Here is a 15,185-nt window from a genome sequence, read left to right on the forward strand (position 1 = left end):
TACAATTTCTGTTCCACAACAGACCTGTCAATTACAAAATGATTCCAAGATAAGTTAGCTCGCTAAATAAGTCCACATTTTAAAATTTTCTATTATCTTTTGAATATTTTAAATAAAATTAAGATAACAATGAATAATCAAACAGTAGTTTTCCTTCAGTGTTCAAATCAGATAATTGGGCCTGATTAACCTAACACTGACAGTCTCATAAACTCAGAAACACTCATAAATATACAGATGGAAGGGATCTTAGAGATCATCAAACTGTACCTTTCATTTTGTATTTAAGGAAACTGCGACTCAGAATATTGGGTGATTTTCACAACTACTCAGCCATTGAAGTGCTTGATTTAATCTTATAACATCAATGGGTACTCTGCTAGTTTTTGAATGTAGCTTAAAAACTTACTCAAAAATTTAAAACTTACTCTACAACCTAAAATCAAAGAGCAACAACACACATTTACAATTTCATACAGTTTCACTGGGCCATATTCAGGAGTTGCATAGCTAATTATTTCTGGGTCACTGTGTCTTGTGAGTTTGCAGCTAAGGTGTGAGTCAGGACTGAAGCCATCTGAAGTTCTGAATGGTGCTGGAGGAACTGATTCCAAGATGGCTCATTCGCATGGCTGTTGTCAGAAGGACACAGTTCCTTTCCCGGTGGACCTTCCACAGGGTCATTTAAGTGTTCCCACAACTTGGCAACAGGCGTAATGCCATAGCTTGTGATCTAAGAGAACAAGATGGAAGGTGTAATTTTTTTTAAGAAATAGTTTGAAAGACACACCCTATCATATTTGCAATATTTTATTAGTTATGCAAGACATCCCTATCCAATATAGGGGGGAAATAAACAAGGGCCATCTTGGAGGCTGGCTACCAGAATATCTTGGCAATTCTCTTCATCCATCAATTTTAGTTCACAGGTAAATCATAAATTGTAGGTTTTTGGTAGTCTTTCACAATTCAGTTCAGTTTTTACAACTAACAACATGATAATTCTTGTTTTTGATATTATCACCTGACAATTCATGTTACTATTTGACAATGTGTTATTAGTAAAAAGTTGAGAAAATAAAATTTAAAAATAGTGTTTCAATAATTATTTTGATGCCTTAAGGAAATCTTCATTGATATCATCTGACATTTTTGACATTTATCTTAAAATACTTTGACAATTGAGTCCAGCAATCTGAGACTTTTAAGTAGAGAAATTTTGTTTTATTTTTCTGCTTTAAAAGGATAAAAATATGTTTGCCTCCTCTGAAGGTATATGTAATCTTTTTGATCCACAATAAGTAATTGTGATGGATAATTTTATGAGTCAACTTGGCTTGGCTACGGTGTTCAGTTGTTTGATTAAACACCGGTGTACATATTGTTGTGGAGATATTTTGTAGATGGAATTAGCATTTACAATCAGTTGACTTTAAGGAAAGGAGATTCCCCTGGATAATATAGGTGGGTTTCATCTGATCAGTTGTTGACCTTAAATGCAAGGAACTGAAGGCTCCAAGAAGGAGGAATTCTGCCTCAACACTACACCTTCCATTCCTTCCTGAGATTCCAGCCTAAGGAGTTCAGACTCAAGACTTCATCACTCTTCTTCATCACAGACTCTGGCCTGCCCTTGGCAATTTGGTCTTGCCAATTCCTTGTAATAATTCTGTCTCTCTCTCTCTCTCTCTCTCTCATCAATCCACACATACATACACAGATGTCTTGTTGGTTCCTCAGTTTTTCTGTCCTATGACAGTGCACATAGCAGCATCTTCTCTTTTCTTTTCTGGGTTCCATTGACTTTCAACTTCTTCTTGTGCCTTTCCATCTCTATGCCTGAATTCTATTCTGCTTACCGAGGACTCTAGTATTCCAAATTAAAGCCCAACCTTATTAAATTGGGTCATAACTTAACTAAAAAAATACCTCCAAAAGGTTCTGCTTAATGGGTTCACATCCACAGGAATGGATTAAGATTAAAGACAGGGTTTTTTGGGGGTGCACGTAAATCAACCTACTACAACCCCCCTCCCTAACACACACACACACACACACAGAGTTTTCCCTATTATGAACATTTTGAACAATTTACTTTTATTCATCAATAAACTTATTCCCCATTTCATTTCAAAGAGGACTTGAGGTGGCTGCATTACCCTACATGCACAATTTTCTGTGTATAATGTATGTCTCTAGTGTACCTCTCTCTGCCTTGGTTCTCCCCTCTTTTTTTCCTGCTTCATTCTGGGACAAATAGTCCAATATTTAAGCATCAGTTTTTCTTTTTATACTCTTCACATGAAGTTTTTTCTCATTATTCATCTTATATGAGCCTCTGCATAGTTTTAACATAGGTTCTGCCAGCTGTTTCCAGAAATTTGACTATCTTTTTAGCAACTGCAGGCTACTTTAGCACCCCCGCTGAGTCTCAAATATATCACAATTAAGCTTTGCAGAAGTGTGTTCCTTGAACTTCAGATCACAACCTCTGTCCCCAAGCTATTTGAAGTTCTATTGCTGAAGTTGCAAAGTAACTCTATTCCTAAAGCAAACCCGTCAATTATGGAGGAGGTTTATGGGTCATACCCTTGCACATTTAATGAGTACAGGAAAAAAAAAAAAAATAGGGCAATCATCACAGGAGCTGGCTGGTTTTCTTTTGCTTTACTTGAAGTTCAAACCTGCACTTAGTGTTAATTGAGATGGTAATTGAATCCAGGAACTGAGGATTGACTCTAAATTCCTATTCAATCCTGAGATCCGAGTATCCTATAAATATTGAAAAATGAACCAAGTTCCCTGAGAACACATTTTAATCTTTTCAATTTATTTTTTATTAAAGCAGTTGTAGGTTTACAGAAATATCATGCAGAAAATAGCCCCCCCCCCACACACACAGAGTTTTCCCTGTTATTACCATTTTGCAATAATGTGATACCTTTGTCACAACTGATGAACCAATATTATTATAATTATATTATTGATTGTAGTCCATATTTTTCATTAGAGTTCACTCTTTGTGTTGTATGAAAATACATTTTAAGAAACATGATTTAGATAAGATGGTCAGATTGCTTAATAACCTGTTTCTTGTGCTGTGGAAATAAGATTTCTGAAAATAAGATGTAGGGAAAGAGTTGGTAATATTTGTCAAACTGAATTAGTTTTTGTATGGGTAGCATTATGTGGCAGATTTGTGCTGACAGAAAATTCTTTGCCATTTCTTTTATGCAGAAATGGATTCTGCACCTCTCCTTTAATCTGGCTTGGTTTTAGTGATGACCTTGACCTACAGAATACAGAGGAAGTGACAAGATGAGATTTCTGAGGCTAAGACACAAAAAGCATTTCTGTTTCCTCCTGGTTTTCTTAGAATGTTCTCTTTGAAAGGCCTAAACTACAACGTAAGAAGCTGGACCATCCTGAGACAACTATACTGGAGAGGCCATGTGAAGGTGCTCTGGAAAACCATCCCACTGAATCCTACTTTCCAGCCTGCCCACCAAGGTGCAGACACATGAATTAGCCGTCTTGAGGCCTCCAGTCTAGCCCATCTGCCTCTGAATCTGAGTGGCAAACATCAGTTGATGAACATAGAAGAGTCACCCAGCTGAGATCTGTCTGACTCTCTGACCAACAAAGCCATGAGATGCAATAAAAGGGTTTTTTTAAGCCAATAAATTTGGGGACAGTTTTTATGCAGCAATAGGTTCCTGGAACACCTAACTATCCCATTTAGCACTCTCTGACCCAGACTTGGAAGTGGAATTTCAGCTTCTTTTTCTGTTTCTGTACAACATAAGCTTCTAATACTTACATATCCAACTTTCTCCCCTCTGTGTAATTCTGGTGCTAGTCTAGATAGATGATCAATTGATAGGTGACAGATAGATAGATAGTTATAGAGATATAGAGATACAGAGATATTAACCAATTACATATATCTAAAATTGTTGATGCTTATAAATTTTTCAATGCCAAAGTCTATTAAAGACCGAATTGCTTCCGCTGGGATACTTGAGAGCTATATTGAATCTGTAATTCTCTCCACTGCTGTACCTCTTAATGACCAATACTTGTTGCTTTGGCCCTATGTATCAACTGGGTTTCTTCCCATCATCATATAAAAGTTCTATATTTCAAAAGCAACTTCTGAAAAAAAAATTATTGTGTTAGTTTCATAAAGAGTAGAAAATAAATATTTGTCTTTTGACTGACTGAACATTTAATACAAAGCTCTCTTCCAGTAATCCTGATTTCCCTGTGTCTGTTGTTTCAAAAGCAGAGCGACCAAACATGAAGACCAGTGTGGCAATTGAAAGCAGAAAGATTCTGTCATGTTTCACTATCAAAGATCACCCTACTGTTACTGAATCATTCAACAATTTTAAGAAGGGAATTCCCTGGAAGTTTCTTTTATAACACAGTACTTTTTTTTTTTTTTTTTTTTAATAACTGACAACAGAAAGAACAATAGCTGGAAGCAATAACCATGGCAGAGCACATTCAATGGACGAAATCCCTTAGAATCTAATACACACTGTTCTAGTTTGCTAATGCTGCTGGAATGCAAAACACCAGAAACGGGTTGGCTTTTTTAAAAAGGGGTTTATTTGGTTACACAGTTACAGTCTTAAGGCCATAAAGTGTCCAAGGTAACACATCAACAGTCAGGTACCTTCACTGGAGGATGGCCAATGGTGTCCAGAAAACCTCTGTTAGCTGGGAAGGCACTTGGCTGGCATCTGCTCCAGAGTTCTGGTTTCAAAATGGCTTTCTCCCAGGATGTTCCTCTTTAGGCTGCAGTTCCTCAAAAATGTCACTCTCAGTTGTTCTTGGGGCGTTTGTCCTCTCAGCTTCTCCAGAGCAAAAGTCTGCTTTCAACAGCTGTCTTCAAACTGTCTCTCATGTGCAGCTACTCTCTCAGCTTCTGTGCATTCTTCAAAGTGTCCCTCTTGGCTGCAGCTCCTCTTCAAAATGTCACTCACAGCTGCACTGAGTTCCCTCTGCATGTCAGCTCATTTATATGGCTCCACTGATCAAGTCCCACCCTGAATGGGTGGGGCCATGCCTCCATGGAAATATCTCATCAGAGTTATCACCTGCAGTTGGGTGGGGCACATTTCCATGCAAATGTAATCAGCACCAAAATATCTGCCCCAGAAGACTGCATCAAAGAATATGGCTTTTTCTGGGAGACATAATACATTCAAACCAGCACATACACTAACGGAAAATGTATGCATTTCTCCAGGAATGTGCATATTTGTGTGTGTGTGTGTGTGTGTGAAAAAAAAAAAAAAAAAAAACCCTTTCCCATCAGGGCCTCAGGTTCCCAGGCTAACCAAATAGACATTGTTGGGGATCAAATCATGTCCACCACCAAAGGCATGTTCAGATGCCAACCCCTGCCTTGTGGGTGTGAACCCATCTATAAATAGGACCATTGAAGATGCTATCAGTTAAGATGTGCCCAGACTGAATGAGGGTGAACATTTAAATCCAATATGGCTGAAGTCCTTATAAGCAAAGGAAATTGGGCACAAAAAGGAGAAGCCAAACGGGAGCATCCAGAAGTTGGAAGTCAAGGGAACCAGGAAGAGAAAAAAGAAATTACTATCTGCATTGCCATGTGATAGAAAAGCCAAGGAATCCAAAAGATCTCCAGTTAGATTCTGAAACCATGAACCAATAAATTCCCATAACTTCCTGTTATTAAGTCAACTCATTGTATGGTATTTATTTTAGCATCTATGAAAATTATACAGACACCTCTAGAAGTACAATTCATATTTATTATTTCATGGAGATGTGCTCTAGAGAGTGACCTTCACAGAGACATTTGATAGGGCCCTCTTGAATTGTGCCACCCAGCAGTGCTTCTGCCTCCAGGTTCTCGCTGTGTACCTCACCCCATCCAATCCTCTTCTATCTATTCCTTATTACCTTCTTCTTTCTTTTTAACTTTTTATTGTAGTATCATATATATAACTGAAATCTTCCCATTTTAACCATTTCAGTGTATAATTCAGCAATATTGCATTGTAGGTACAGTTTCCTCATTAACTTTTGAGTTACATTCATAGATCCCAACAGGTGCTCAGAGAAATTACTTTTACGCTCTGCTCTGGCAGATCTTGACTTCTTTGAAGCACATTGGGATAGTTTCCTTTTTCTGATCAGGGATACATTTCTGGGAAATGTGCTTTTCAGTGTAAAGATTCCCAGACAGAATTTACTTAGTGTGGGTTGAGGGTGGAAGGATTTTGGATCAACTTGCTTTCGGAAGTACTTCAGGTAGTTGTATTTGCGCAATTCATCACTTTCATTTATCGTCTCTAAAGCTTGCCCCCAACTAGAAATATCTGCTCAAACAGTTATATATGTGGAGAAGGTTATATATGTTCAACACTTCCCAAGCTGTCATTAGCACCAAACTCTATCAGAACTGATGTCCTTGAATTTACCCATATTTCTTAGCTGATTCTCCACCTCGACTTTCATGTGAGCAACAAAGATAAGTCATCATGAAACTTACTTATTGAAGAGATAATAAGTTAGCAGATTCCATCTAGCCACTGCTGAAGCTTGCCTCATAATGACCCTGCATCTACTGGTATGATGCCAGAATGAAACATCAGGAGCAAATAGATTCTGTTTCAAAACTGGAGACCAGTCATCAACAGCAATTATATGTTGGTTGGAAAGTCTCCAAGTCATAGGACTCTGAAACCTATTTAAAAGAGTATGAGAAGAAAGTGAGGCAAGATAGATGGAAGGTTAGTTGTCACACACACACACATGTCAAAGGAAAAATTGTACTGGGCAATGTTAAACAGACAAGTATGACTTTATTCAAAGACTACTGCAGCAGGAGACAGAGATTAGAATCTAACTCTGTGGAGACATAGGACAGCAGGGTTTTTAAGGGCTGGGGTGGACTGGTGGAAAAGCACCAGGAGGACGTTAAGCAGGGGTGAGGTGTTGATCACTGGAGTAATTTCCTAAATTTGCCATTGGGTCATTTGGTTTGGAATGTTTTCTTTTGGTGTCATTAGGTCATCTGAAACTTGTAAGGGTCTGGAGAGGGAAGAGGGTGATAAGGCACTCCTTGGCAAGCTCCTATCAGACACTTGGGGGGAGAGGGAGATCAGAAGCCTGGAGTCAGGAAGAAGTTCAGTCAAGCTAAAGGGAAGTTAAGGCCATCTTGGCCTCAGAGCATTGACCATATCTCCCAGAGGAGCAGGCTTACATGTTTGAAATGTCAAATTGACCTAACTTCTTTCAAATGTAGTATTATTATGGACATGGGAATAGGACAGACAGGGAAAATAAACCTACATCTTTATTCTCAACACTGTGAGTAATACTTAAACCATAGTCTGCCTTTTCAGATACCCATCATTAAGTATTGGTGAGAACATTCATTGTCGGGTTTCCCAAAATGGTCTTTTTCTAGTTCCACAACCCCACCCTGTGTGTGCAGTGGCCTGCCGTCCCTCTCCCCCAAAAATCCCCAGGATGAGCAACTGGGTTTATGGTATTTCATCATCTTCTATTACTCCTCTTTCCCTGGTTTTAACTTCATACTGTCTTTATTTCTCAAACAAAGAAAACCTCTTAACTTGTCTTTCATTTATAACGAACTATAGTGCTACATTAAAACCAGCATCAGAATCATTAGCAAGAAAATAATAGGTTTCTTTAGGGTTTACTGTTCAAACATAACCTGAGGATAAATAAGTTTAATGTTTTCAAAGGAATTCAGGAGAGACTGAATCAGTCTAAAATGGCAAAGGAGAGAAAGAAAAACAAAACAGCTAATTTTTACAAGGATGTGGATATAATGTGACAGGTATGATATGCAGGTGTGTTATGACAGTATGATATGACAATATCAGAGAGTCTAATCTCCACTTAACTATGCATAAATTTATTTTTATTGTTCCCTTTATGACTAGACAAAGGGCTTAGGAGAGAGAAAATACTCTTCTAAAGTCTACTTTTCTCATAGGTCTCTAATATAAAAACGGATCAGAATTGACATAAGAGAAGTTTTACATATGTGGTACTAGTAAACAAATTCCCACAAAGAGATTGATTCCTCATTGAAAGTCTCACTTTCTTGCTGTGGAAACTACAGCGGGTCATGGTGACAAGTCTTAAAACATGATTGCTCTTTCCCTCTAGTCAAAATCTTCTTTCTCTCCAGGAGGGAACATTTAAGTGTATATTTTTTCCCTTTAAAAGAACACCTAAGACACCTCACATTACACACTTAAACCTACAGCTGAGCATTTCTCCAACCCCTTGGAAGGGTGTAGATTCTTGAGCAACTCTCATTCAACTTCCTACCTTAGTTTCGTGGGACAACTTTTCAAGATTGGCAGTTTTTAGATAACAAGATTTAATTACATAAATAGACGCTGAAGGTTAAAGTTGAATTCTAGGTACTCAGAGTCAAATTCTCTAGGAATAATTTAACCTTGGCTTTGTACAGAATTTCTTTTTGTACAGAATTTCAAAAAGTTTTATTAAGTTTAGACAAATCCTAAAGCGTCTAGTATTTTTACAATTCCATATCCTTTGTCTATTGCTGTTATTATTTTTAGCTTTTTAAAATCAATGTTCATAAAAATGTTCACTCTTCTATTACTATTTGCCTTATAACAACTTTGTGTGTATTTTTCTTTGATGAATCTTTAATTACAAAAAGAATCATCTTACAACTGCTTACGCATGGAGGTTGTGCTTAGAAAACCTAAAACACGTGTTGCCGTTATCAACTTCCTTTAACTTCATCTCCTGAAGTCTAAGCCAATCTCAACTGAAAATAAATATGTAATTGCCAACTCTCTATCTGGAATGTCTTGTTTCTGGGATTCTGAGTTGCTTTGTAGTTTTCCATTTTCACAGAAATAATGGTAATACTTGAATGATCTCATTTACTTCACCACAGAACTGTTTTTAACTATTCTAGTTAGAACTGCTCACATTTAACCTACTATTAAATGTTGCCCCAATACTTCTTTCCCTCAACAAGGGAAATTCATACTCAAAACTAAACATTTTTTATTAATACCCAGTAAACTAAGAGTTGAAATATCTAGCTGGTAATTTGGGTCCTTATAGAGGTAATCTGTGGAACCGGTCACCTATGGGGTGTCTGCTGCAGTGAAGAGTGACATTTACTGTTGACCGAGCAGTGTCTGCGGTTTCCTTTGGTAGACTCATTACTCTAGGCTATAGCTTGGTGTGCAGGTGGCCCTTGTTAAAATCAATATTGAGCACTATCAATCATTAACACTTCACTATCTATTAGTTTTTTAATATTTTAAATGGAAACTGAAAGAAGAAAAGCTAAAGTTGGTGCAGGGTGGGGGCAACAAGACAGGAATTACGGGGACAGTTTGAGAGATCAGGCTGCCTACTCAGATGGTTGCAACAGAGAAAGACTGTAAAAGAAGAGGTCAGGAGATAATAAACTTTTTTTTTTTTCCAAGGGTAGGCACAGATCATAAAGTTTATAGTCAAATAATTAATCTACATTGCAAATTGTTTCTGAGCCCTGCTGGTTAAGACACCACCTACAAATCTGCTTTTCTTGTATTATTCAATCCTTTATTTGTTCCATTCTCTGAGTTCAATGGCAAACTTGGCAAGAGTGAGCTTTCTGCAGGCTACCTCATGAGAGCATTCAATTCCTTAGGCGCTTTTAATGTCATGTAGTTATTCTTGATATAATAGCCAGGCTCTAAGCATTATTTCATTTCTCGTTATTGTATTCTTTTATGCCCTATTAAATGCCTCTTCTCTTGCTTCAGTATTTATAGCTTCCAAATAATTGTCCATTATTATCGTCTCTTAACTAGCCTAAAGTAACTGCTCAGCTCTCCTCTGACTGCATCTTTCAGTAATTGACTGTAAATCACCTTCTTTGTCCATTAACTTGGAATGTGTTTAGAAAACTATGAACTCATATGCAGCTATAAAAAAATGCAGGAAACCGTCTGAGATATTTAATTCCCAAACATCTGTCTGTTTTAGTCTCGGTCTGCTTCTGGTAAAACTGAGGAGGAATGCATTGCCACTTGGGGAACTCTATCCCTTCCAAATAGTGAATTAAGACTTTGTTTTTATCAGTCAACTCACTAAAGATGTATAGGTATTGATATGGTAGGAGTTGGTCCCTCTTTGAAATATTATATATTTTGTCTTCCTGAGGATCACACAGACCTCCACCTGCCAATGGAGCATCTGCAGTGTCAAAGTAACATCATTCCATTTACCTTGGTCACAGCTGGGACTCACAGAGAAACTGTCAAAGTAGCTAGTTGTCAAGATAGTTGTAGGAGTTCCCTGCTGCTGCCATGTGTCCTTCTGCTGTGCTTTTCTAGCACAACAAAAATGTCAGCAATGCTCATCACACCTGGGATAAGAAGCCTTAAGTTATTCTTTTTCTTTTTCTTATTTTTCTACCATCAATGTGACAAAGACCTGATATTCTAATGAGAGTCCAAGGTTATATCTATTTGAAGGATAAAAATGCTACCACTTGCAATCTATTGACATTATAATTGTATGTGATGGAAGCTCAAGAAGGAGACTGTGAAGAATATCTCTATTCCTCAGGCTTACACTGAAATTTGACCTGGAAAGAGAACAGTATATAAGGACTCCCAGTAGTCATGGCCATGCTACTGCAGCTTTCAAGGAAGTGGCCGTGTCACTCAAATGTTGGTTGTTTTTTTTAATGTTGCCACAAATTTATTAAACAAAAACAGATGTAGGACAATCCAGATGAAATTATATTCTCGTTATTAGCATTTAATTCATATTCATGAAATAAATATTACAAATGATTGTATTTGCAAATGAAAATACGTTTAAAGATAAATTGTTTAAAATCCAGAAAGAATTCAGTTCATTATAAAGTAGAATATTACATAACAATAGCAACAAAACACTTTAAAACATATTTCATTATCACGAACATACTGTATAGAAATTTATGTCAAATTTATATTCATTGTATACAAGCCAAATCAGTATTCTTTAGCTTATAGTTAAATTTATGAATTTTGTGTCCCCATTTAAAATAGTATTTTGATAGACCTGATAAATACAAAATTAATACTTATATTGAAGAGGAAAAGGTATATCCAAATACTTGCATGTTTACTTAATTTGAGGATAATATTATATGCAGTGTATGATTTGTATGAATTATTGGCTACTAATCATTGTTTTTACACAGCTTTGGTTTTTTAAATCATTGGTGAGGTACAGTTTTCCATATTCCACTACATGCATCAGTGTATTTCTATTTCAAATATTAGCTAAACTGCAACATTCAAAATCTGCTGTTTCAGAATATAAATTAGAATACTTAAGTACTATTGTTTTTATAAACAAATAAAAATTTGATTAAATAGGGTTTCTCTGAAAATACTCCTTGGTAACCTTGATAAAGTTTTGTTATAGGGGGACTAATATATTTACACCTATCCAAATACATATTCTTTTAAAAACATATATGTATGTACAGAAAGAGAAAAAAAATCCATAGCCATATAAACAATTATCCAGAAAACTTCCATTCAGTCCTAACTTGTACACTGGTTTGAACTTAAGTTTGCTCATCAAGTCCATAATATTCATAGATGGCCAAATAAATGATTGTTGAATCAAAAGAAAAGTTACAAATAAAGGTTTTTAGAGAACATATTCCAAACAAGTCTCAAAGATGTATTTGAAAGCAATTATTGTCCAGTATTATTTTACAAAGGTGAACACATATAGTAAATAATATTTCTTTGAAAGTAAAGATGGCAACCTCAAGACTTCTCCAATGAAGTCGTTTAATTTCAGATACATGGCTATTTCAAGATTCTTTGAGATGAAAGACTATTTTTGGATACATTAAATATTAATATTATTTTTGCAATTATTTTCTTTCAAAGACCAATCATTGCTTGGAGTTTTCACTTGCATTAAGATGTAATATGTCACAAGGTCAAGAATAAGAGAAATACATGGAAGAAGTCTGAGCAAAATTCGAGTTTTCTTGGTAGAACCTGAGTCTCCTATTAGATCTCTCAATTTGAAAGAAGTCTTCGATCATCATTATTGCTTTTACTATTCACATAACTGCAACTGCGTCTTCTATTTTCTTCTTGCAAGACAGATTTCTCTAGACTTTTCAAATATTTCTCCAGACTTACCAAAAAGAAGATGAAGCAGAATTACTGTGAACATCACTTCTGTCTCCTAAAGGAATATCTCACTTTTAAAGAAGCCAGACTTCCACATAACATACAAAATCAATAAAAGTACAATAAGTCCAAGTAGCAAGCTATTTGAAATAATCAGCAGAGTGAAGAGACGTTTGGATCTTTGATGAGGCAGTCCTTCTAGTAGAACATATGCAACATTCTCATCCTTATTTAATTCGATAACTTTTGGATTTGGCTCTGGAAAGGCTACTGTTCTTATTTCAAACTCGAGTGCCGAAGTCTCATCCACTTCAAAGACAGCTGGCCGGCCTTCCAACTGTATGTGAACACTGGCTTCTTTTACACTTTCCTTCTTTCCAAAATTGCATAAGAAATTTAAACAATGTGGATCAGCTTTTATGCAATACAGTAGCCTCTTATCCGTCTTTGACAAGAACTTGAATATGTCTTTCAGGGTCTCCATGGAACATCTCAATTGAAATAATCTAACCAAAAGTTCCCCCCACAACAGGTCTGCATCCACAGGAATGGATTAAAAGAACATAGCTTTTTCTGGGGTACTTAACAGCTTCAAACCAGCACACTTTTCTGTTTTCTTAGAGGGTGTGTTGGAAATACATGGAATGAGCTAATAGTCACCAAGCTCAAAACTACTTTGCCTAGAAATAGCAGCATAGCTAGTACCTTTTAATTAAGTTGACTAAATTAATTTTAGAAATTATTGCAGCCAACCCTTTCACTTTCTGCAATTAGGAAACTGAAACTAAGGAGGAATTTCCTGAGGCTACATCATGAATTCATGCCAGAGGTGGGGATAAAAGATGACATTTTCCCCCCTGTGATGGTTAGGTTCATGTGTCAACTTGGCCAGGTGATGGTGTCCGGGTGTCTGGTCAAGCAAGCACTGGCCTAACCATTACTGCAAGGACATTTGTGGCTGGTTAATAAACCAGAAGGCTGGTTTATGAAATCATCAATTGGCTGCAGCTGTGACTCTTTACATCAGCGAAGGGTGTGTCCTCCACAATGAGAGAATTCAATCAGCTGGATTTAATCCAATTAGTAGAAGACTTTTAAGTGAGACAGATAGAGGATCTTCACTTCTTCTTCAGCTAACCAGCAAAGCATTTCCTGAGGAGTTCATTGAACACATTCATCGCAGTTGCCAGTTCACTGCCTAAGGAGCTCATCAAACATCTTCACTGGAGTTGTCAGTTTGCTGTCTGCCCTACGGAATTTGGACTCTTGCATACTCACAGTTGCATGAGACACTTTTATAATAGCTTATATTTATAGATATCTCTTGTTGATTCTGTTTCCCTAGAGAACTGTAACTAATACACCCCCTATAACCCAAACTTGATTTTATTACTTAACTATGTCACACATACTCACAAAAAATAACTTTCCATTGTAGCATCATAGAAATGCACAGTTTCAGTGTTTCTTCTCCTTCTTTTTCTCCTTCTTCATTTTTAATGGAGAGCAAATAAAATGCAGAAACACATTTTCAAATATTCCTCCAGACTTACCATAAAGAAGATGAAGCAGAATTACTGTGAAGTTCACCTCTGTCTCCTAAAGAAATATCTCACTTTTAGGGGTTGACAGGTTTTGTTTTGTGGATGTGGAAGTATTAGAGGGTTGCACTTTGGTTCTTCCCAATGGTAGGAATACCTGATTGATTCAAACTGTATAAGACAGAGAAGGAACAAGTTGTAGGTATCATAATTTGGAAAAGTGCTAAATGTCTCATAGTCATTTGAAAGACTACTGCAGTAGACCTTATGATAACTAGGTATTTACTTTCCTATAACATATTACATATACGAGAAGAAGCAATTAAAAGCCCTCTCTGCTACAGAATTTATGTTCAAGTGAATTGTGCATGAAATTGGGCTATTTAAGATTAACGTGGCAAATTGAGCTCTATTGAAACTGAGAGGAAAGGAGTCATGGTTTCTTTCACTGGTGCTTCTTCTGTATATAATTTCTCTTTAATTGTAAACACTTTTCTACATAAAGAATAAATAGAAGAGAGCAGTCAGTAAAGCTTGCAAGGATCAAAGTGGTCCATTCTCCCAAAATTCCATTCATTGTATAATTCATCTAAAATTTAAGAATGTTAAAATTTTCCCCTTAGGATGTGTTTGAGATCCAAAACGCTCTAAAAACAATTTTTAATGATTTGAAAAGCAAAAAAGTCCTTCAGTTAGAGGATAATTAACCAAAGTTTGGCAAGCTGTTAGCCAAGTTATTTGTCCCTCAGATGCTGCACAGCTGTAGATGTGGTTTTAAAAGCGTGTGCATCAGGTACAGAGCAATAGAGAAAAAGTTGTCTGTTGCTGTTGTTACTGCTGTTGTTGTTTATTCCCCACTGAATGACTGTTTTAAATGTATGTGGAAAGTCACCTCAAGTGGTCGTGTTAATTTTCTTCTCACATGTAAGCAATAAGGGGAAATCCCTGTTCTTCTGTGTCCACAATCTGCTCTTAGAGGCAGAAATTTCTTGGCAGAGGCATTTCCTGTATCATCCATAAAACTTTTTTGAGGGCCAGGACAAGTTAATCTTTCTTTGGTTTCACAAGTGAACTACATACATGGGTAAATCATTGTCTCATGATTTCCAAACATACTATCATATTTTACCAGGCTGCTGTAACCAAGTACCAGAAACTATTTGGCTTAAATGACAGAAATTATTTATATTATGGTTCCAGAGGCTTGAAGTCTGAAATCAAGGTTGTGGCAAGGTCATACTTCCTCTTTAAAAGAAGAATTCATTCCATGCCTCTCCCTGGCTTTTGGTGGCTAGCCAGCAATCCATTGCATTCCTTGGCTTGTGGGAACATACCTTGATTTCTGCCTCTGTCACAAGATGCTCCCACGTGCACACTCACTCTCTCGCTCTCTTTCTCCCTTCCCAAATTTCTTCTCCTAATAAGG

The 15,185-nt window shown here is 36.7% G+C and overlaps 1 protein-coding gene across 1 annotated transcript; it reads right to left on the reverse strand.

Annotated features, from left to right (window-relative positions):
* Window positions 1-12,101: 12,101 nt before the first annotated feature.
* Window positions 12,102-12,702, reverse strand: LOC119511996 (integrin alpha-4-like). The gene is made up of 2 exons (XM_037806479.1): window positions 12,291-12,702; window positions 12,102-12,196 (listed from the first exon to the last, which is right to left on the reverse strand). Exons 1-2 carry the CDS (start codon window positions 12,700-12,702, stop codon window positions 12,102-12,104), a joined length of 507 nt encoding a protein of 168 aa, XP_037662407.1.
* Window positions 12,703-15,185: the final 2,483 nt, after the last annotated feature.

Source organism: Choloepus didactylus, chromosome 2, assembly GCF_015220235.1.
Source record: "Choloepus didactylus isolate mChoDid1 chromosome 2, mChoDid1.pri, whole genome shotgun sequence".
Classification (NCBI taxonomy): Eukaryota; Metazoa; Chordata; class Mammalia; order Pilosa; family Megalonychidae; genus Choloepus; species Choloepus didactylus.

Excerpts from the sequence above, each read along its gene's own strand:
- LOC119511996 (XM_037806479.1), bottom strand. The coding sequence starts at position 12,702 with ATGGAGACCCTGAAAGACATATTCAAGTTCTTGTCAAAGACGGATAAG. Across the intron at positions 12,197-12,290 it reads GAAGTCTGGCTTCTTTAAAA|AGAAATCTGTCTTGCAAGAA; the intron begins GTGAGATATTCC and ends TGAAAAGTCTAG.